Below are 24,170 nucleotides of genomic sequence, written 5' to 3'. Positions count from 1 at the left end.
ACTTTAAAATAGTTTCAAGTTGAATAAGTGATTGATAGTCTCATAGTCGAGAGGAAAGAAATCTGCCATTCAAACAATCAAACAAGTAATGAATTAAAAATCCAGTCCTAGGGGCGCAAAAAAATAGAAGGCATATCAATCACATACAAGTTTGTTATACAACCTGCTATGAGCTAAAATGTGATACAATTGTTATGCTTTTAGCTATGAGTTTCAATGATAATTAAAAATACAATGAAAATAAATAAATAAATAAATAAATTTGAGCGAATTATGATGTCAATCTAAATGAAATACAGAGTGTGATTCAGATTTATTCTCTTTTACTATCACCAATAAATAATGCCTATGAACATTATTTGAACGGAGAGGAGTCTAGGCTCTTCCTTTCCTCTTTTCATCTAGTGCCTGCTCAAAATGTAAAAGTTTTAAGTATGAAGGTCAGATAATCTAATTCTAAGCCATATCAAAGCATTTTGAGTCAAAGCACATAACTATGCAAGCAGTATTAGTTTCTAATCAATACAAGATAAACAAAATTGCATCTATAGTTTTAATAATATTCATCTTTTGCCTGAAGGCTATAAAACCAAAGGTATTCAAAACAACTACTGTTCTCGTTGAATAACTAGGCATCATAGATAAAATTATCAAAATTGCACTCTCAGTAGCGTATCTTCATGTCCTCTTAACAACTATTCTTTTCTATAACCATAATAGTCAACAGCACAGAATTAAGAGTTTAGCATTTGCCGGTGAAAAATTAGTAAGTTATAACAGTTAACAAGTATATACAACAGTTCTCTCTAACAGGGATAAAAACAAGTAGTCAACAATCAGGAATACCACCCACACAAATGTATGGAAAACTTCAATATTTTAATATTTTTTAGCAAGAAACAATACCTTGCTTTGAAACATTCTCGTAGTCAACACAAGAGTGTCGCGCAATCTACAATAGAAATAAAACAGCATCACAATAGACATCATTACAGTTAAGACAAAACAAATAGATTTTAGTGCATTGAAGATAATTTTTCTTTCTTCTTTTTATTTTCAAACTAAACTTGGTAGTACAATATTAAAGACATAAGGACCTTTACCATGAGGCTGATGAGGGGCATTAATATGGCAAGCAGTCAATGGCAGAGGGAAGGATATTGTTTTTTGGAGGGGTGGGAGGGGGGAACTTGATGTGCAAGCAATGAAATCCTAATTCTACCAGTATTACAAGTCTTGTAACTCTAGTTAGTCTAGGATTTGACCAACTATAAATACTCATCAACTGGTTCAATGTAACACATAGTGCTTAATATTAAAGATGTAGCCATTAAGGGCTTTTCTCTATATGGACATTGGCTGTCAAGCCAAACCACATAAATTCTCTCTTTTCATTTTTTTTTCTCTTTCTTCTGCTTAGTCTCTCAACATTATTTTATTTTCTTCTTTATAATTTCACACGGTATCACCATTCAATTTATTTCTCACAGAATCACCACAGCCAAATTCAGTCTTGCCTTAAAAATCCAAGTCTTCTAGTCAAAGGCTACCACTGCCACCACTATTCTTCACAAAAAAAATTCCAAGTTTTCTCTTCATGGGCCAAGACTCTTTCACCTCAAGGACTGCCATGTTCCTGCACTCTCATTCTGATGATGAAGATGGTTTTGATTCTGGAGTCAATGTAAACATTTGATTTTTTACAAAGAGCATGAACAAGCATATTCCACTCAACTTATGTGCTTGCATCAACGGCATAATTGGCCTGGCCGCTGATATTGTTTTCTGTCATATGGAACCTGGCAATCAAAGAATATAGGATTGTTCCCCCACCTCCTAGTTTTACAAAATATTTACGGCTCTATTACAAAGTAGGCGTGGTGATACCAAAAGAATCATAAACATTGTACTTCACAATCACCCAAATCGAGGAGCTGAAATCTATAAATGGTGGCTTCCTATATGGCCACAGGTATGGGGGCCAAGCTGTGCCATTGCTATGCATAGTGAGATTCTTTCTATGATCCAGGCTTTTACATGTTCTGTGTTAAGCTTACGTGGCCTCTATTAAGTGCTAGGTCAAGGCCCTCTCTTTCACCATCGTTGTCAACCATTCTATAGGATCATCATAATTTATTCCTTGTCATGGATAGCATATGGACATATACATAAGCATCTTTCTCATGTCAACTACATTTAATAGGCACAAGCATCTTCTTTTGCGCTTGGTTTTTTTACTTCGCTTATGATCAAATGTCTTCAATATCTTGGCTCAGTATCACGGACCAAACTGATTGGTGGCCTGATCACATTGATCGGTTGCCCCTTCCTCTATCAGTGTTCTTTTTACTCATGCATCTTCATCATCATCCTCAGGCTGCCCTACTCAGACCACACCTCTAATTAGTATCCTTTTTTTGGCTTTCTTTCTGATCAAACGTCTTTATCATCTTCGAGCAAAGTACCGCACCTCTGTTCAATAGCCTCCACAAGTATAATATGCATTGTGCTCATCATTCAAGCCTTAATCATCACACACATCTGGCCTTCATTCTAGCCTGTCATCTGCACTTCATTTGGTGCACATCCAACACATCTGATCCAATTTGGTCATGATTTCCTTCAAGGTCTTACTTTTTCTCCAAACTCAAGATGTCTTCAAGTTTCCAACTTGAGTTTGTAAGGAAATGTTATAGATATCAAGGCCCAATCATTATCAAGCCCAAGTCCAATCCTACTTGGTGTGCAAGCAAATAAATCTTAATTCTACTTTTATTGCTGGCAAGTCTTGTAACTCTAGTTAGTCTAAGATTTAGCCTACTATAAAACTTCATCAACAGGTCATTGTAACACCTAATGCTTAATAGTAAAGATGGAGCCATCAAGGGCTTTCCTCCATAGACATGTCATCAGGCCAAACCATATAAATTGTCTCTCATTCTCTTGCTTCTGCTTTGACTCTCTACATTCTTTTATTTTCTTCTTTCTATTTTCACATGGTATCAAAGCTATATCTAATCATTAGAACTAATAACATGAATATAGACATAAGAATTGTAAGCCTCAAGAATACACTATAATAAGCATAATTCGCTCCAAGATAAAAAGGATATAGACATTAATATGAATTCAACAAAAATTTCATGCTTAAAATTAACAAATTACCGAACGCTGTATGTGTTTAAGGGATAAGAAGCTCCATAAGAACATGTCAAAACAAATTGAGTTGAAAGCCCACTGGGAATTTTTATCTGCAACAACAATGACAAAGGAAATAATTACAATATCTTCTAATCAATAAAGAAAAACCTTCTCAAACAATTTCAGAAAATTTTGAAATAACAGATGCAAGTTCATTAAAGCATAGCATTCAAAAATGTCATGCATAGGCCTAGTCACTTAAGAATTTACATAGCCCCATCACATTTTTTAGTAATTGAAAAAGAAGTGCAAATTCTTGAAGATTTTATGAGAAACTAATTACAATACTATTATTTTAAGGATCTTTGCAAGTGAAAACAAAGGAATTTTGATAAGGCAGTTATCTAGTATAAGAAATTTTGAACTTTCAAGACACCTCTAAATAATTGATTTATCAAAATAGACCCTATAATAATTGTCGACTTTAAAACTCTTCTATTAAAGTCATACGATACAATTGAATATGAAATGAATTAAAAAAGATATACTACCATACTGTGTATGCTCAAACAATTTCTTTACTACCATGAAACAAAATTGTGTTGATGACAATTACAAATGAACGTTACCAAACAAGAAATATAATTAAGATAAAATACAGGCATGCTTCTCAAAGTAAAGAACTTACTGATAGATCCTTCGAAAATTTCTCATTAACTTCCACAAATTCTGAGCTATTGATCTTAATTTGGTAGCTTGACCGTTTCAATAACAAAGTAGCTGGCTCCCAATTCTCAGAAGAATCCATCTGTAAAATATGATTTAGAAAATGTCACATTATATTTAAAGCTATACAGAGGCCGCAACATAATTTTAAGACTTTAATAACATTGCACAAAAGTTAGTGACCGACATTCAGAAAGTTAGAGATTCATATCACTTCTATTCTGTTTGCATTCTCTTTCCTGGCAGGGGTTGGAACCTCATGCCTTTTTCCTCTGTTTTCTTTTTTCTATTTTCCTTTTTTATTTTGGATAAGTAGGGACCTCATGCCAAGTGAAAAGAAAGGCATTAAAACTTGCTAGAAAGAACGTAAGAGGTGTTTGGCACCGAAATCTATTGGAAACTCTCTCTTCAGCCATTCCTTGTTCATTGGAAAATAATTCATTAGAAAAATTATTGTTCCCTCAATATATATGCTAGTAGGATATCTGGTCCCCCCCCCCCCCCACCCCCCCAAAAAAAAAAAAAGGTTGTATGGAAATCATGATTTTCCCTCAAACAATCTGCATGTGGGTGCATGCATACATGAGAGAGAGAGAGAGAGATTTTTTTACCTGACTAAATATGAAGGGTTAAAATTTAGGAAAATAACCACTTTTAATCAAGCCTTGTTGGTTAAGTGGTTATGGAGGTTTAAAGAGGAGTGCGATCACATTTGAGAACGTGTTATTGCTGCTGAATATGGCGAAGCAGAGGGTGGCTGGACTACTTCGGTTGTTCATAGCCCACATGGATGTAACCAGTAGAAAGGAATAAGAGGGGAACAAAAGTAATCTACTTTTTTCCTACAAAGTAGGGGATGGTGAGAGGATTTGATCTTCCTTAAAGAAGATGTGCTTAGACTAGTTTTTGATTGCTGAAAGCAAGATACTTCTGTGCAGTCCTAGCTATGCACCAAAGTGAGGATGGGCTCCGTTATTGGAACTTAAGAAATACTTGCAATTTTCATGATTGGGAGTTGAGTTGGATGAATTCCCTCTTGGATTCATTATATTCTGATCTGCCTTTTTCTAAAGGAGCTGATTGTATGAAGTGGAGCCTTAATAGCAATGGCCAAGTTCAGTGTTCGTGAGTGTTATGCATTTTGAGAGATGCTAATAGAAGTAATTTCCCTTGGAAGTATGTTCAAAACAGTAGATTGCCCAAGATAGTAGCTTTCTTTGTGTGAACAGCTACGTTGAATAAGATTTTTGACAATCAATAATCATATCAAGAACAATCTAATCAAGAGATTCATGGCTCTGGCAAACTGCGGATGTATGTGTAAGGACAATGAAGAATCTATGGATCATCTTTTGCTTCATCAGCTCATGATTTGTGGTCCTTTGAGTTTTCTGCTTTTGGGTGCAACATGTGATGCCAAATAGGGTACGTGTCTTATCTTGCTGGAAAAGGATGTATTGACTCCCTGTCGGCCCATTGTATTACTTGGGCAATTTGGAGGGGGCAGAACTGTCATACTTTTGAAGACATGGAGATATCCATAATTCAACTAATGGATGATTTTTTGTATTTTTTATTTAAATGTTGTACAATGATTGGGGGGTTTCTTGTAATTCTTTAGTTGAGTCTAGTTTATGGATTATTAAGATATTCGGCTGTAATCTTTTGGAAGCAATTTATTTAGAGCTTATCTTTATTAATAATTGTTTATTATTACAGAAAAAAATATTTTTAAAAAAAGGCCATTAAGCTAAATTTATTTCCCTTTTTTCAAACTTCACAATGCTAACTCATACATCCTCTAAAGGTATCATAACTAAAAGGAAAACTTCAATGACATAACTATTAAATCAGAAGCAGACCTACCAGAAATAGAACACTAAACATGGCTTGTCCTCGAGCAATATTTTCGTCAATCTCCTTTTGCATTTCAGGGTCTAAAAAGTAGCTCATCAGAGAAATGCAAATAATATAACACTGGGGGAAGGGAGTGGGGGTAATGCATATAAAGAAGAAATATAAACATCTAAAAATCATTCATGCACACTGCTCTATAGCTGAGAATTAATATGGAATAACTTTTATTAAACTGCACCCTATAACACCTATATATCATATCCTTCTTCATTACTTCTTACCCAATTAGTTGGATCTATATTTGACATGAGTCGAGTTTCAGTGACTAGCACCCTTTTTGTCCAAGGAAGGCTAGAAAAACTTAAGCCTTCCAGTTACTTAATGCAACTTTCTCAGCTTCTCTCTATATTAAACATTGGTAATAAACCACAGTTATCACAATCATTGTTTTAAGTACAAAACAACAGTTATTAAATCAAATTATAACAGGCTTTGATACTATGCAGGAGAATCATATATTCAACCAAACTTTTGACTCAGTAATTCAATAAAACGGCACTTAATATATAGTAATTTATTAACTTTCACAACAACATTAATTAAGATAAAATACTGAGTGGCAAAAATTATAGGCCTTTCCAAAATGTGAGGATATACAAAACACAATTGCCATTTCGAACACTACTGTAGTCTGTCTCCATCATGGAAGGTCAAGGAACATGTTTGATGCACAACCATGACATTAAAATAATAAAATGACCTCTAACCTAGAAAGTACAGGTGTGGATTCAGGTTCAGGTGGGGTGCGGTGCGGTGCGGCGACACGGCAATTTTTGAAAACATAGGAAACAGGTGCGGCGGGATACATTTATTGATTAATTATTAAATATATTTTTATTTTCTATATATTGCTAAGTATTTATTTTTCATACAATGGTAAACATATACCAATTTAAGAGCAATAATAGATAATAAAGAGAATTGAGATGATTTTAGGGTTTTTCCTATAAAGTCTGCTGACAAAACGGTGTGTTTTGATCTAATTTTTAAGTTTATTTTATTGACAAGAATTTCTGCCCATATCGGACCGATTTGGGTCCTGTTTTGGACCGTTTCAGACCGAATCAGACTGAATTGGACCAAATCAAAAAAATAAATAAATAAAATCCATCCACAGACGCGCGTGCAGCCGCACCCACAGCCGCACAGCGTGTCCGTGCGAATCCTACTCAAGTGCGCCAGACAAATAGGCACACCCATGCTTCCCAGCCTCTTAACACTACAAAAAGGATTAAGTAAAACTAGATGAATATTTTTATTCTTGGTCAAACTCATAATTGAAAGAGATTGTAAATTTAAATCACGTCAATAATATAACAAGAAAAGAATAAACTTCAATTTCCAAACTTTAAGCATGTGGTAACAAGACTATAATCTCACTCCTAATTAGAAACTTGCCCAATGCTTGACAAATATTATGAAGAGATCTATTACACATGAATATGCCAAAATTGGTGAGTCACATTAATTATCAAAAACTTTAGTTAAAGGACATTTCAGTACAGGACACTTACCACATTTTATTTTGTTCTGATCATTAGCAAAACGCTTCACTAGTTCCCCCTGGTGACAGTAAATAATTAAGCAAAAATAATCAGGAAGACAAAATTGGCACACAACTTATATAAAAGCTCTCATTAGTAATGACAGATGCTTTTAGCCACAGCAAGTTATAAGAAAGAAATTAACTTCGCAAATTTTAAATATATAATTTCATTTGCTGCAAACCAGAACATAACTTACAAGGGATCTAATGACACTGCCAAAAATAAAGAAATACGAACTAGTTTTTCTCTCCCAAGGAGCATCATGCCAAATGTGCAATCAAAGAAGGCAGCACTATCAGATTGACTACTTGCAGCAAATCTTTAGATCCTCAAAATTTTGCAAATTTTATGAATTAAAACTAGGTACATTATATAGCACTCACAGGGAAGTGGAGAATCCTATTACTTATGAGAGAGAGATAGTGATCAGGTCTTGACACCATGCAAGGATTTTCAGCGGGACATAAACCATTCACCACATAAATGTACAAAACATCTATGAATGTATAAATTACATAGAAAACCTGATGGCCTATGTCATCCATTGGTATGCACTCAACAGCAATCAGTTTATCAACATCATCAGCTGTAACAATATATTCTGGATTTGTGGCTCCTGAATCAGAAAACACTAAATAAATCAATAAAATATACGATAAGCTTCTAAAAAATAACTATGCCACACAAAATAGCATCTAATTTACAAAAACACTACTGCAAAACTCCAGGTTCATATGCTTACCTTCAATGTACTGCCTGGTGCCATCCTGAAGATGACGAACCCACTGATTGCAAACAAATATTGTGGACATGAATAAACCATAGAACACAAATGCTGAAAAAATAGTAGAAATTGTGACCGAAAAGGATTTTTTGAGGAATTTTACCTGAAACATACACAGAGAAGTCCCACGTACAGGATATCCGCATCCAAGAAGCTTGCATCCTGGTATTGCATCACCAATAATCTGAAAGTTCTCTATGCCAGGGCCCTCTATATTGAAAAATTCATATTAGATTCTAATAACAGTTATCTCATTCTTTCTTAGATAAAAACACTAATTACCTTCAGAAACAGAGCGATTGTCTGCAGGATCAAGCACCGGTTCTGTTTCTGCTTTGTTCCTCACATTGCTGCTATAAATTGAGCCGCGGGTTAGAGGGTCAGCCATCTTCCTACAAGAATATGACTTATAGTAAGAAGAATGTCACAAAGTCTAAATGAGTAACTATTTACCATGTCAAAAAGAAGTAATTTCTTAGTTACAATAATAGATATTATTAGTATAACTTATTTCATAATACGTCCATTCCTTCAGAATTCAAAATGGATTTAGCAACAGATTCTTCAGTTAAGGTAACTCTGACTCAGATAACAGTTCATATTAAGGGAACAATTTTGCAGGTAGTCTGCTGAATTTTCAGGGAATCAATCAAGGAAGATATAGAGGAAAAGAGGCAACCATTGGCTGGTCCTGAAACTCCACATTTTATGTGTTTGGCAATATTTGTGATGTTAGTCATGTTATGCAATGACAAATGGACCAAGGTGACACATAATAACACAAACACAAAAAAACATTCAGTTGTACCTTTTACAAAGATGCTAGTCAATAAAAGTCTAGAGCAAACCAGCTCTGAAAATTCCACTTACTAAGGATTTATTCTCATAGACAGAACAAGTTCATAATGTTCAGAAACAATATTTTCTAATTACAAGACATATAGCAAAGAAATAACACAATATAACTATTCAGAAGGAGACTCTAAATCATTTTCCAAACAGAACTGCATAGTAGTTATGGGAAAAGAGGATCAAGACATTTTTTACAACATGCCAATGGCCAACCTATCATTATTGGATGAGAAAGCTTGAAGATTGTCACTATTCAGCATTGGGTTCTTTATATTTGCAAGATCATCATGCTGCATATATCTCAGCATATCCTCCAATTACTAAGGATTTATTCTCATAGACACAGCAGGTTCAAAAAAAATCTTTTCTAATTACAAGACATATAGCAAAGAAATAATGGAGTATAACCATTCAGAAGGAGGCTATAAATAATTTTCCATACAGAACTGCATAGAAGTTATGGGAAAAGAGGATCAAGACATTTTTTACAACTAGAACCAAAGAGAATAAATCATGCCAACGGCCAACCTATCAATATTATATGAGAAATCTTGAAGATTGTCACTATTCAGCATTGGGTTCTTTATATGTGCAAGATCAATATGCTGCATATATCTCGGCATATCCTCCACTTACTAAGGATTTATTCTCATAGACAGAACAGGTTCATAATGTTCAAAACAATCTTTTCTAATTACAAGACATACATATAGCAAAGAAATAATGCAGCATAACTATTCAGAAGGAGACTAAAAATAAATTTCCAAACAGAACTTCATAGTAGTTATGGGAAAAGAGGATCAAGACACTTTTTACAACTAGAACCAAACAGAATAAATCATGCCAACAGCCAACCTATCAATATTGGATGATATATTTGCAAGATCATTATGCTGCATATATCTCAGCATATCCCCAGTTGGTTGTGGACCCTGCATTGGGAGCCCCAAAATTAAATGAAGAATATTAACAAAAAAGAAACCGATGATAAAATGATAAGCACAAGTTTTTTTTTTTTTTGGATAGGTATGATAAGCACAAGTTAATAAAATGAATAATAAAATATAATGAGAGGTACACAAGTAGATTACATGCCCATAGTACCATGGGTGTATGATGAAGCTGATCTCTCAAATTGTCAAAATCTGGGCTGTCATTATCATGAGAGCTATTTCCACCAAGATTGTCCACTACAGATATTAATTCTCTCATTCTATCCTGTGACAAGAGTAAGCACATGCTTTAATTATATCTCAAGTACAACCAATGAGAAAAAAGTTATAGTATAATCCTGTTAAAGTATGAACTTATGAACATGAAGAAAGCATCTCCATGTTAAAAATTTAGGGGTAAAGAAAACTCAAAAAGCAGAAGGCAGAAATAGTCTTGATGTACTAATTCAGAAGGCATGCAAAGAAATTATGAAAATGCACATATATTTGTATAACCCACATTTTTTTTCCTTTTTTTTTTATAAGCAACAAAAAAAAATTATTAAAAAAAAAAAAACTAAACACACCGCCGTGTACTCAGGGTAAAGTACAATCAAAGTTTCAAATTACAATGCTCGATCATATCTAAAAGAGAAAAACAAGGAGAAGGGTGAAAAGCAACACTCCAGTCTAACAAGGTATGGAAAAAGAAGGCTTTAATATTTAGGATAGACCGTTCACATCCCTCAAAACTTCTATCATTCCGTCATGCCATAGACACACCACACGATACAATGTGGCACAACCTTCCAAAAGGCTATATTTCTATGCCTTCCAAAGGGTCCTTGCCAAGCTGCAAATAAATCGATAACCCTCTTCGGCATAACCCATTGGAGCCCGAATAGACAAAACACCATTGTCCACAACTCTTAAGCTAATGGGCAATGAGGAAGAAGGTGGTCTACAGACTCTCACACCTTTTACACATGCAGCGCCAATCCAATACAATAATACCTCTCTTCTGGAGACTTTTAGTGGATAAAATCTTCCCTAGAGAAGCAGCCCAAGAAAAGAAGGTCACCCTAGGCAGGACCTTTGCTCATCACACCAAGTTCCAAGGGAATGGCATGCTATACAGAGAACATATCGCTGCATGCCAATATATACATATATATGTATGCCGTTTGTGTCTATCTATCAACATAAATACACATACACATATGCCTCTGTCTGTGCAGAAACATATATAAATAGATAAGACACATCGAAAAAAATGGGGAAGCTTCATTTTAGTCAGACTCTAAATTTCATCACATATATCAAAGTTTCTTCCATCACAAATTGAGTAGATAATTCTTTTTGTATGGAGTAAAATTAATTTAAAAGCACCAAAAGAGGCAGAACCCATGTACATAGGAACTTTACAAAAGACACATTTTCTTTAAGATATTGTTGTAGGTAAGAAGCAAAGTAACTGGAGTTATAACATTAAACAGTGTCACATAAGTCATCCAAGAAAAGTGCTAGTCACATCTAGGTTATACCCCAAAGAGAGAAGTCAAGTTACAATTAGGAATCCTCATCATCACTTACATAGCCAGATCAACCTTGTATAAACTCAATGTGAGACTGAGCACATGCTTGCACAGCACCTTCAGAATCCAAATCCAAAAAATCCAGGGTATTACAATTTTGTAACGGCCCAAAAAAAAGCGCTAACCACACTTGCACTACACTTCTAAAGGACTAGTCAAGTTTCATTTGGATAATCACTAATATAAGCTAGATTGACCTAATACATATCCAATAGACCTAGCTTTGGGTCAAAATTATCCATATGTTAATGGGTAATTATTTTTAGACCTTTGAATGTTTGGCAAGAGCTTGACTCAACCCAGAGTTCCTCTCTTGTTTTGCTCTCCCAAAACATTTAATCAATTAATTAGTAACATAAAAAAAAATCCCAATCAGTAGGTGGTATATCGTTCAATTATTATAATAGATGTGTGCTGAGTTTCATACCAAGCATGTAGTAGGTAGATTTTGGCTATTTAAACAATTGCAAGGAGCCCTACTTGTAACTTGACTAGTCCTTTTCGAGTATAGCGTAGATGTGACTAGCGTTTTCCTCACATTATGACATACAAGTCTTACAAGATCTAGTTTTATGACTTACAACCAGGTATTTTATGAGCAAGACATACCTTTGAGAGGAAGGTAACTAAAGAGATGATAATATATGCCACATATAAAGGATTCCCAGAAGAAATATAAACATAACTGCTATGCATTGTCAACTATAATCTACATCCTATACACCACCAAAGTACTCATGCGAAACAAAAGTCTGAGCGACTATTAAAGATGAGTTCATCTCAGATATAAGTACTTGGAAGCAGTTTTCTGTATATTATACTAGGGGAAAAAAGACAAAGGCTGCTACAAAAAAATACATAGGATAAATTATAATTTAAACAACATAATAGGGTTCATTTCAAATTAAACCTTACACTTTGAGAAGTTTAGAATTAGACCCTACACTTTCAAAGACGTTTTAATTCAAACCATAAACCCATTACATGTGATGCTGCTAATGGAAAATGCTTAAAGTTTAAACAGAACAACACCATGTGGCCTAGAGTGAATTAGAGACCATATATAATATTCACATGTACATGGAATGTAGGTTTAGTAAAGTAGAAACAAAAATTGAGGGGATTAAGACTTGATAGTCAAGAGATACTAAAGAACAAAAGCTTTCAATATCTTGGATCAATAATCCATAAAGCTAGAGAGATTGAAGAGGATGTGAATCATAGGATAAGAGCAATGTCAATGAAACAAAGATAAGCATCATGGGTACTGTGTGATCGTAGAACACCTATTAAGTTAAAGGGAAAATTTTATAAGACTGCTATGATACAAGGTACACTCTGTGGATGGTACTAAATTTTGAGCTATTAAAAAGCAACCTATTCATATATTTGAAATGAGAATGTTAAGATGGATAAGGAGAAATACACGGAAAGATAGGATTCAAAATAAGGAAACGCACTTAATAATAGGGGTGACCCCTATTGATGAAAAGAAGAGGGAGAATCGCTTAAAACAATTTGCTTATGTTCAGGTGAGAGCGATCAAGACACCATTAAGAAAGAATGAGTTGATTCAAGTTAAAGGGAAGGAAAAAAGGAAAAGGAAAACCAAAAATAACATTAGTAAAAGTAGTAAAAAATTTCATCAATTAAGGAAGTAACAAAGAGTACAACTTCAGGTTAAATAATAATGAAGGAAAAGAATACATGTTGTTGAACTTGACTGATTTGTCGAAGATCCATAACCAACCCCAAAAATTTGGAACTAAGATATACGTGTTGAAGAAATAACCAATAACCACACAGCATCATTTTGTTCACATATTTTCTATTAACAACGTCATTGTAGATGGTTATATGGTTTTAATTGAAATTTTTAAGAGTATAGGCATTAATTTGAAACTTCTGAAAGTGTGGGTACTTCTAATCTATGGGGTTTAAAACAAAATTTGCCCAAAACTTAAATATTAAAAAGAAAAAGAACTGCAAAGTGATGAAATGAAAATGACAATTATATATAAAGGGAAAAAACAGGTCACTGCATAATTACCACATCAAGACCTACAACTTAATAAAAAAAAAAAATGAAACCATAAGTGGCAAGCTTACATGTGAAGTTCTGATCTTCCATTGCAGTTGATCATGTAATCGCTACAAAGATTCAAGAAAATTGGTTAATTGACTGATATTTAGCAACATATAGCATAGTCTCCAACTGCTCCTAAAGGCCTAAAAGCAGAGGCCTAAATGGAGCAAAAAGAAAAATATAAAGAGAAAATACCTTTCAAGCTAGGGACCAGGGAAAGAAAAACGAAAGAAAAAATACCAGTAAGTGGAACAGATAATAACTGAGATTTAAATATTGCATCCTTAAATATACTGCCCCTTTAGTACATTTCCTATGTACTGGGCTGTGCCATTTTTTTTATAAAATCTTTATGTTACTTATCAAAAAAAATATATATATATATATATACACACACTAGAATCATATCTAAATTTTTAGCTCAAGAATTTGCAATACTAAGGTTGTTACATTTGTCCAACAAAAATGTTCGACTCTACACCACTCAAAAATCAACGACATGGATTTCAATCGGTTTTCAACCATACATCGACTTTGAGAACATTTAAAATAAATAAAAAATAAAAATTGTTCATCATTATAAAACTTAACTAAATTCCATCTACAATACTCTTTCTTTTTTCTTAAAAATACTTCTTTAGAGGATTATATTCGCACAGTTTCTGCAAAGGCTCATATTCACTTTCAAGGATGTCCCAACACACTATGATTCTAAGTAACTTATCATCCAACTCTCAAAATCCACCACCTGTAGGGCCAAAATTCTTGTTTTATTTGTCCCAATAATACCATAAAGTCTCTTATCAGAATGACTAAAGTGGTTAATGTAGCGCATAGAAGCACTGCATGGGACCTTTGGATGGTTTTTGGCAAAGCATGTTAAGGCTTGGGACCACCAGATCTGCTTCCATGATGAACCATAGCATAGGGTTTGTGCTCAGTAAAAAGGATAAGTAGCACTTAAATGATGTGCAAGTCAATTCCATACAGTTTATCATTACATATACTTGTATTCCATACTAATGATACCTTTAAATTATCGGATATAACAGAGGCATTTAGAACGCGCGGCCAAATACCATATTCAGCCAATAACCCAAGCATGGAAGACATGAAGACATATCTCTCGTCCTCTGCAGCCTAGAGAATAAGCATACCATTAAAAAACAGCTAACCAAATAAAATTATAAACAAGATGTGAATAGAAGACGGGAAAAAAAAAAGGATAAACAGATAAGGAGCATTGCAAGAAAATATAAATGATTTGATTCATCCAAAGTATTCAAGGCATCACCCATTAAGCACTTAAATTCATATATCACTATCAGAGCAATCAACCAGGTTTTCTAGATTGTCTTCTAAATATCCGGCAATGACCTTTAGTAACTTTATTAATGAAAGATAATCTCTGACATCTCAATCAAGAGTACATTAATATATACAATGACATGTAACAGAAAATACATGTTTTCCAAATATTCCCATTTTCTGTTTGACTATATCATGTAGCTAGCAAGGGCTCAACTTTACACGTTATACAAAGATTAACATATTAACTTTTACTTGGAAGGACAAATTGCAAAACCTATTGAAGAAGGTGGCCTCACTGGACTTAAAAAAATGTCTAATCTGATCAGGATAATAATAGCTCAGGCTGTTCTTCAGATTGTGAAGTTTCCAAAAGCACATCCTTGTCTTGGAGTGAGGAATAGCCCGAGTCTCATCTAAGACAATTAAATGCACCTTGAAGAACTGCTGAGGAACTGGGGGACATTCTTGAGCACAGGATAGGCAATTGAGAGATAGAGCTAGCCTATTCGTTATGGGTAATCAATGCTCCAAGCTGAATAGAGCTTATCTCCGGCACCTTTCGAGCCCAAGTATAGCAAAGGGCCTCTCCACTACTCATCAAAATTGGACATTTTGTGGTCTTTTGATCTGTCGGCAACTTTTGTAAAAGGCTAATGAGCATTTACAGGTAAAAGTGTTTACAAATTCGGATTGTACAAAATCACCCTTAGATAGAAGATCAACTACTGGATATTGCACCTTTCTACAAGGGAACTTGATTACTGGAAGAGTAAGAAGCAAAGTGAAAGTGCTATGTCCCGGTCTAGTGTAGAAGCTAAGTATAGCCATAGCTCATACCTCATATGCCATATGAGCTTATGTGGATTAAGCACCTACTTTGAGGAGTTAAATCTTAACACTAAGTTACCTTTGACCATGTATTGTGGCAACCAGATAGCAATCCATATTGCTTCAAATCCTGTCTTTCATGAGCAGACTAAGCATATAGAAGTGGATTGCCATCTTGTTCGAGAAAAGATTGAAAGTAAAGTTATTGCTACCCCAAATGCATCTACAAGAACTCAAATTGCAAATACGTTTACTAAACCCTTATGAAGACTAGATTAGATTTACAATGTAACAATTTGGGATTATATGATATACCATTTATTCCCAGCTTCAGGTGGGGTTTTTAGGAGCAGTGTTTACATAATAAGGAGTAAATGTGTAATAATGTACAAGTGTTATTAGTATAAATACTAAGAATATGTGTTACGTAAATTAACATACCCTAAAAGGACTTTTCCTGTATGCAACAGATATAACAAACTATCAACATTATTGCAAGGGTACAGAGAGGCATGAGTTGACTAAGAATATATAAATTTACCTTCAAATCATGAGTCAATTTCAAATTTTCTTCAAGGTCACCTTTTCTCCTAACCAACTCGTTTAAGGCAGAGGTAATGGCTTCATTTTGCTTCTCATCAATAGCCTAAAAAGTAAGATCAAATTCATCAATCCAATTTCCAACATCACCAAGTACAACCAAAGGAGAGAGAGAGAGAGAGAGAGAGAGAATATATAGATACTCTCAAAAAGATAAACAACCATTCGTAAGTCAGAGAATTTCATCTCTAATGCATACTTCTCATTCAATAGCCGCATTTCCTGATCCAAAAGACATGTATTTCCTCACATGTCAAAAATGTAGAATTACAGTGACTAACAAATTAACATAAGCATGTAACTTAAAGCCTCTGAGGAAATGATATACCTTCAAACATGCAAGAGCAATTTGTTCACGAAGAAATTGGATCTCCTCTTCCTGCGCTCTGGCTCGTGAATAAAGTTCCTACTTGTGAACTTAGTTAGTGTAAAGGAAGCATATCAAGCATTATTGTAAGCTCAAATTCAAATATTCTGCATGGAAATGTTAGTTAACAATACCATAGCCTCTCGGTCTTGAAGATGACTAAAATTGACATCTCCTTTCAAATTTCTGGAATCAAGTTGTTTCTCAATATTAGTCCTACAAAATATGATAAAAAAGATACACAAACACAAACTTTTCAATATTGACTTGCTTCCTACCTCAAGTGGTAAAGATAGAAAGCTCTATAATGCAGACTACAAGAAGCTCAAGGAAGAGCGACCTTAGAGACCACAAAAACAAAAAATATATATATACATGCTAAATTTTCCATGCATCCCAGATAGGATTCTTCACAAACTTGTTTATATTACTGAGTCTATGATTCTAATTCCCTTTGCAAAAGTATGCAACAAGCTTATCATTGGCTTTATTCAAATATCAACGTCAATAGTAATTTGGTAATCTTACAGATTTTAGTTGTCTAGTTTCATAGCTAGTAGCTAATAATGGATTTCCGTAAAGTCCTACCAAGAGCCTTGTAGCTCAACTGGCGCCCCCTTGTGTTCTCTTTAGCGGAGACATCCAAGATTCAATTCCCCTCTCTCCCATTGAATCTATTGAATTATTAAATTTAAAAAATAATAATAATAATAATAATGATATTTAAAAAAAATTAAAAAAAATATTAAAAAAAGGATTTCTGTAAAGTCCCATTTCAGATGAGTTTGGTTAGAGTTATTTATTATCAGTCATTTATTTGTTAGAGTAGAAGCTTTTTCAAGAAACTTCCAATCTTTTGATATTTTCTGTGGCGGTATTTCTAAATTCTGCCAATCAAAAGAGAGAGAAAAAAAAAAAAAAAAAGAGAGAGAGCAATTAGCGCCTTTAATCAAAGCATATTGACCATACATACAGTTCAGAGAAGGCACGCCCCAACCCCCCCAACAAAAAAAAAAAAGAAAACTCCCATAAAGAAAAGTTGTATCTAGTATACGTGGGCTATGTCCCAACCAACCCATTCAAATGAATACGGTTCAATTCAGAATCATTGAATCAAACCAGAGACCTACCCCAACCTCATCCCACTCCATTGTCACCAAAACTTTGCACAATTGATAGGTAAAATTGTCTCCACACATGTATAAATACTTGCACTGACACATTTCTTCTTTAACAAACTTAATTCAAGTAGTACCTGTCTACAAAATCAGTGCTTTGTTTCTGAACCCCATTATCATCAAGCCGATGCGAAGCACTCTTACTTGAAGACATTGGATTGTATAAGGTCCTCTTCCAGACAACCTCTCATTGCATCATAGCTGGAATTTCCATCATCCCCAGCAGAATCCTGCATTTTACCTTACTTTATCTCCTCTTCCACATTTCTTCATCCAAGCAAAATTAAATTTTCTGTACAATCCAATCCCACTCCCAGATGTTGCAAGAATCTATAACTAACAATGAAAACTACATTATCAGAAGAAAGAACAAAATAATCAAACTTCTGTTTCATTAGGAAAAACACAATTACAAAATATATAACATAAAACCAAATATTGCTAGAAATGAGAAGGAAAAAAACAACAAATATTAGTGCTAATAGTCCATATCAATAAATAAGACAACCTATCACAATTGCTTTTTCATTAGCTGAACAAGATTTGCACCTAATAGTAAGAGCAGTTCATATTGATGATACTGCAGGTGCATGACATGATTGCTAAACTATCTGACAACCAACATCCACATCATTCGTAACGAATATTAACTTGGTATCAGTAAATCCCACAATCTAATGGGAAAAAACCATCAAATGGTTAAGAGCTAATTTATGGCCACCTGATGAAAATAGTGTACCACAATGAGACAATATTCTCAATTAAAACACATCAAAAGAACATGCCCATAGCAATAAACCAATTATTGTGGGAATATTGTATACGCCTCATCTCAATATCAACAGCTAATGCAAATTTGAGGCTTTTTTTTGGGGGGTGTAAGTTTACACACACACGAAATGGGTTTTGAACCCAAAAATTTACCCTTAACCCTTTCTTATGGGGGAAAGGAGGAATAGTTTGAGCTAGAGCTCATTGGCTTCTTCCCTCCCCCCACCCCCCCAAGAGTTATATAGAACGGAAAATTGCACAGACAAAGCTGACAGAAAAGCATTTGCTGTGCGCAAAACTTTTGTATTTTCCTGCGACGGTAAAACAATCTGACAGCCAACAGAAACAGAAAATTCAAACCAAATAAATACAGCATAGTAAAGTGAATTCAGGAGTAGTCTATGTTGAAGGGAAACTTTGAAGAGTACAATAACAGATGGATACAAGCACAATTAAGCATGGCATATTAGACTATCCCAATAAGCCAATTAGGGCTGGGGTAAAATGTGTCAAACAGAGAATTTTTTTTTTTTTTTTCTTTTCCAGAAATAAATATTAATAAAAAGACAAAAAGGCCAAGTAATATATGGAGAGTAAATAAAAGTACAACACAAATCTACTTGCTGGAAGAATGGGTATGGTGAAAGATGGAAGCATTGGATTCATTCCTGTATAACTACAGTGCATGGGTAGAATGGGTTTGCTTTGGCTAATGGCTCTCCATCAGGAGTCTTGAAGAATTCTGTGTCATACCTATACAAAAAAGAAAGGGGGGGGGGGGGTGTTTCCAGGTGGTAGAGACAAGGAGACCCACATTCACCTTTGGCTTTTCTTGTTATGAAAATATTGAGTAGAATGCTAATGAAAACTATGGAAGAGGGGTTCATATTAAGCTTTCAGATTGAGGATAGATCTAGTGATAGCTTGATGATTTTTCACCTACTTTTTCTGATAATACCATAGTTTTTTCTGTTGCAAATGTTGAACATCTCCTTTATATTAGATATGTTTTGCTATACTTTTACTCAGTCCTATTACAATATCATTAGGGGTGCAACTGCCTCCAACTTTCTATGGAAGGGTGTTTGGAAAGCTAAGATCCCTAGGAGGGTGGCATTTTTTGTGTGGACAGCGATTCATGGGCAGATCCTTACATTGGATAATCTTAAGCTTAGGGGGTGCATTTTGGCGAATAGGTATTGTATGTGCCATCGGAATGAGGAAACTGTGGATCATCTTCTCCTCCACTGTCCGGTAGCTCATTTTCTGTGGGTTTATATGTTTCGGATCTTTGGGACTCAATGGGTCATGCCAGGCAATGTGGAAAGCTTGGTGTATTGTTGGAGTTTTTGGCTGGGAAAATTTAATTCAGACATATGGAATATTGTTCTTGGTTGTTTGATGTGGATTGTTTGGAAGGAAAGAAATCGGCGCTCTTTTAAGGCTACCGAGAAATCCTGGGTTCAATTACAAGCTCTATGCCAGAAGACTTTATTTAATTGGTCTAGGTGTTGGGGCTTCTCGGATTGCTCCACTATCGTCAAGTTTATTTCTTCTCTTAGTATTGCTCTTTAAGTTTTTTCTTGTTCTTTGTTGATATTTGTTTGTTTGTTGCTTTTCCTTTGTGTTCACCATCATGAACACCTTGTATTGGCTTTCATTTGTTTTCAGTTTGATTTAATAATATTCTTATTATCTATCCAAAAAAAAAAAGGTATCAAGCCTGACAAAGAGGCAAGAGTGAGATTGTTCACATTGAGAAGAAGATGATATAGACAACTTGGCAGATATCTTGCATTGTAAGGTTGGATGTTTGCCAATGAATTATCCTGCATGCCATTGGGATCATCATTCAAAGTGAGAAGAATTTGGAATCCTACCCTAAAGAAAATGGAGCAAAGTTATCAGGATGGTAGAAGTTAAACATATCCAAGAGCGGAAGGTTGACTCTTATAAATAGTCTGTTATCCAGTTTTAGCAGCTTACTGTCAATTATTATTCACCATTCCTACCTGTGCAATACATCATGTTCTGCAGTTAAGAATGGGGAGTTGGAGATGAGAAAAATGGGTACCTTCAATCAAGCTCAATTTGGTAAATGGCTATGGTGCTATGGGAGACAGGAAACTACTTTGGAGAGGGGATGTTGGCATTAAGTATGAGGAAGCTTGGGAACAATGGACAACGAGGGTATTTAAAAGTCCTCAGGGTTGTAGCTTAAGGTGAAGTATTAAAGCAGATGGGGCGGGATTTATAGACTACATTCATTAAGCGCATGCATCGTTAGGCATGGCTTTTGTTTCATGCCTACATTAAATATATGTCCCTTGCGTGCACAGCAACAGATCCTCCTTCCCTTTTTTTTTTTTTTTACTTTGGTTTTCTCTTGAGCTAGTATATACGTTAGATGCAGCCTGTTATGTGAAATGTGAGAGTGAAGTACCTCTCTGAAGGGGCTTTTATGAAGGACGTTCTGCAGAAATCCTAGAGAAGTGAAAACTTCTCTTCATTTTAAAGATACATGCATTTGATTCTGGCATGAAATTGGCTTGAATTTCCATGCCTTCATTAAATACATGCATTGTTAAGCTTGGCTTTTGTTTCACGCCTATATCATCATGTCTTTTGCATACACAGCAACAAATCCTCTTTTTTTAACTTTGGTTTCCCCTTGTTCAAATATATATTTATTGCACTCTCCTTCGATTTGTGTGGCTAGTCTAATAGTTTGGGTGCTGCAAACTTAGAATGTAAGAGACCTCTTTGAAAGGGGCTTTGCAGAGGGGCTACGCAACCCAAAGAAGAGAATTCTTCTCTTTGTGTTTTAGGTGTGGCCGCAAACTTTGTGTTTGCTTAGAGAACTCTGTATTTGTATGAGAGAATAACTTTTGGTGTATTGAGATTTGGGTTTTGTGAGAGTGCCTCTACACTATTTTCTATTCTCTTTGTTAGTGAAATTTATCCTCATTGTTGCCTGTGTACATAAGCCAAAAGTGATACCACGTAAATTATTTCTAGTTTTCTTTGTTCCTATCATTTGTTTGGAGATCTTCTACCCATATTACACAATCAATCTTATGTAGGACTGTTATCTAAAGGCCCTTTCCTACAACAAATTGGCAATAGAACTTCTGCTATTACAACAAATTGGCAATAGAACTTCTGCTATTACAACAAATTGGTATCAGTGCTTCTGCTTTACAGGAAAATGGTCATAAAGTGAGCTTCTGGCATAACATACAATGTGGGAATCAAGCATATTATATCCATAATTTTATTCAATTGCAGCAAATAAGGATGCTTCTATTCACTCATATTTGGAGCTTCCCAATGACAGGGGAAATGTTCATAGAATATCATATTTATAAGAACCTCCAATGATTGGAAATTGGAATCAATTGACTCTGTCTGACATGCTGTATTCAAACATCTCAAGAGGAGATGAATAACAATGGTAAGTTCAACCTTTGTTTATATTATGAGGTTTAAAGAGGTTCCAATTGTGTGCATTTCTCTTGGAGGAGTATTTGGTGTAATATAGTTCCAACAAAAGTCACATTTTTTTTGTGGACAGCATGGGAGAAAATTTGAACAGGTAACAATCTTGTTAAGAGAGGTACAAGTATAACATTGGTAGAATGGTGTAATATGTTCAAATGTAATGGGAAACTGTAGATCACTTGTTAATGCATTGCGCAGATGTCCGTGAACTCTAGTCTTTTGTACTTTTTGTGTTTAGGATTCATCGAGTGATGCCTACAAGAGTTGAGGATTTAATTTTTAATGGGGATATTGCTATTATAAACACAAAAACTCCTGCTCGTGGAGTGCAGTCCCCCTTGTTAATGTGAGAAGGAAAAAGTTTGGCTCCAAATTGATTTGGAGCTATCTTACTCCAACCCATGATGTGGCAATTGAACAAACTATCCATAAGTAGTTTTAGTCACATGACCCTTTTAAAGAATCGTGTAACTTGTTTAAATAATACACATGGATAATCTTATAAATCATCACGTAATGAGTTGGAAAAGATAGTTTGGAGCCAAACTTTGTTCATGTGAAAAATTTGGAGAAATAGGTACAAGATGAAGAAAAAGAGGTGGGTTATTACCATTTTCCTTTGTTTGGTAGAGAACAAAACTTAGTTGAAAGGAAGAAAGGTGGGAAAGTATTTTATCCCAAAGCCCACATAATATTTTCTCTCCAAATCAGAGAGAAAACTTACAGGAATGACTAGCACCAAGTGACTAGCCCATTTGGTACAGCTTATTTTTCAGATTATTAAAATGGGATTGTTTGAAAAGGTTGTATTTAAAAAGAGTAAGTTCAAGTAAAATGTAAGTTGAAAAAGTGCAGTTTGAAACCGTTTTACCAAAAGGGTTATTGACAAGAATTTCATTTCACAGCACCACCAAAAAAAAAATTTGAAAGGATTTAAAGCACACACCATGACAGTACACCATTTCAGGGAAACAGAGAACCCATTTGCTTAAATCGGTATTTCACAGACTTGCATCTGTTAATAAGAGAAACTGACTGACAAATCTATCCTTAATATCAAAACCCACTTCATCATTTCATCAACTACACCAAACTTCATAAATACAACACAGAATAGATCGGTCCAAATCTCACATACTATTTAAAAAAATTAACTTAGCCACAAGCATTAATTGTGGACAGTATGCCATGTGTGAATACCCAGAAATAAAAAAGTTAAAAAAAAAAAATTTTTTAAAAAAACATAGATTCTAGGACTAACATTAAAATTTCAAAAAAGTAGTGAACAGATATATAGAAAGCAGTTATAACTGAAATACACAAATGGGTACGTACCTGCGGTTTGTTGAATTAACAGATGAAAGATCTCAAGGCTCTATATATAAGGAAAAGTTTAAGGTGTACCCAAAATTGAAATGGGGTTATTAATATGTTGTATTCCAGAGAGAGAGAGAGAGAGAAGAGAGAGAGAGAGAGAGAGATAAAGAATAGATGGAAGAGGAAATGATGATGGTGGAGAAGAGAAGAGAAGAGAAGGTGTGGGCTTTTTTGGTTTAGAAGTCAATGCGGGAAGGTCGTTATGTTTTTGCTCTTTCCACGTATCTCCTACTATTCTTGGTATGATGACGACAAAGTTGTCTTGTGTGTGTGTGTGTGTAATGTGAATATAGGACTTGTTGAAGAGAATTGTGAAAATGATACTTTTGAGCTAATTAGGGGGGCAAGATTTTGAGGTAATTTGGATTATTAGTTGACTTTTTGAGGTGTCTAGATAGATCTGGCGTAATCAAGGGTTTATGACGATGATGATCTCTTCGATATAAATCCTCCTATTTTTAGTCGAATGTGTGATACTTTTATTTTCAATGCTACATATTTTGCGTCTAAATAAAAATAAGAAGGGATTGAAGAATTCAATAGGGATGAATCTTATCTAATTATCCGACCTCTTGTTTGTGATTCAAATGCTGTTTCACCTTTCCCACTGTTTATCTATAAAAATAAAAAAAATAAAAAATTAGACTGAAGTTGTTT

At 34.6% G+C, this 24,170-nt stretch overlaps 1 protein-coding gene across 9 annotated transcripts; it reads right to left on the bottom strand.

Annotated features, from left to right (window-relative positions):
• Positions 1–124: 124 nt before the first annotated feature.
• LOC142615671 (uncharacterized) lies at positions 125–23,712 on the bottom strand. 9 transcript variants are annotated; one of them, XM_075788422.1, is made up of 20 exons: positions 23,472–23,711; positions 17,942–18,200; positions 16,821–16,872; positions 16,648–16,725; positions 16,482–16,541; positions 16,261–16,365; positions 14,610–14,720; positions 13,604–13,645; positions 10,063–10,185; positions 9,823–9,899; positions 8,398–8,507; positions 8,219–8,325; positions 8,074–8,116; positions 7,847–7,947; positions 7,299–7,347; positions 5,734–5,804; positions 3,830–3,949; positions 3,166–3,251; positions 907–952; positions 125–408 (listed from the first exon to the last, which is right to left on the bottom strand). In XM_075788422.1, exons 2-20 carry the CDS (start codon positions 18,016–18,018, stop codon positions 376–378), a joined length of 1,491 nt encoding a protein of 496 aa, XP_075644537.1. In that variant the 5' UTR covers positions 18,019–18,200; positions 23,472–23,711; the 3' UTR covers positions 125–375. The 9 variants fall into 9 exon arrangements, with proteins under 9 accessions (XP_075644537.1, XP_075644530.1, XP_075644529.1 ...); XM_075788415.1 differs by having other exon boundaries at positions 16,821–16,902; positions 17,942–18,213; positions 23,472–23,709; XM_075788414.1 differs by having other exon boundaries at positions 16,821–16,902; positions 23,472–23,709.
• Positions 23,713–24,170: the final 458 nt, after the last annotated feature.

The sequence above is a fragment of the Castanea sativa genome, chromosome 11, assembly GCF_040712315.1.
Source record: "Castanea sativa cultivar Marrone di Chiusa Pesio chromosome 11, ASM4071231v1".
Lineage (NCBI taxonomy): Eukaryota > Viridiplantae > Streptophyta > Magnoliopsida > Fagales > Fagaceae > Castanea > Castanea sativa.
This window is presented reverse-complemented; position numbering and strand designations above follow the sequence as displayed.

Coding starts and splice junctions, on each gene's coding strand:
- LOC142615671 (XM_075788415.1), bottom strand. CDS start 18,018: ATGTCTTCAAGTAAGAGTGCTTCGCATCGGCTTGATGATAATGGGGTT. Junction 8,326..8,397: donor CAATCGCTCTGTTTCTGAAG/GTAATTAGTGTT, acceptor TTTTCAATATAG/AGGGCCCTGGCATAGAGAAC. Junction 7,948..8,073: donor CACCAGGCAGTACATTGAAG/GTAAGCATATGA, acceptor TTTCTGATTCAG/GAGCCACAAATCCAGAATAT.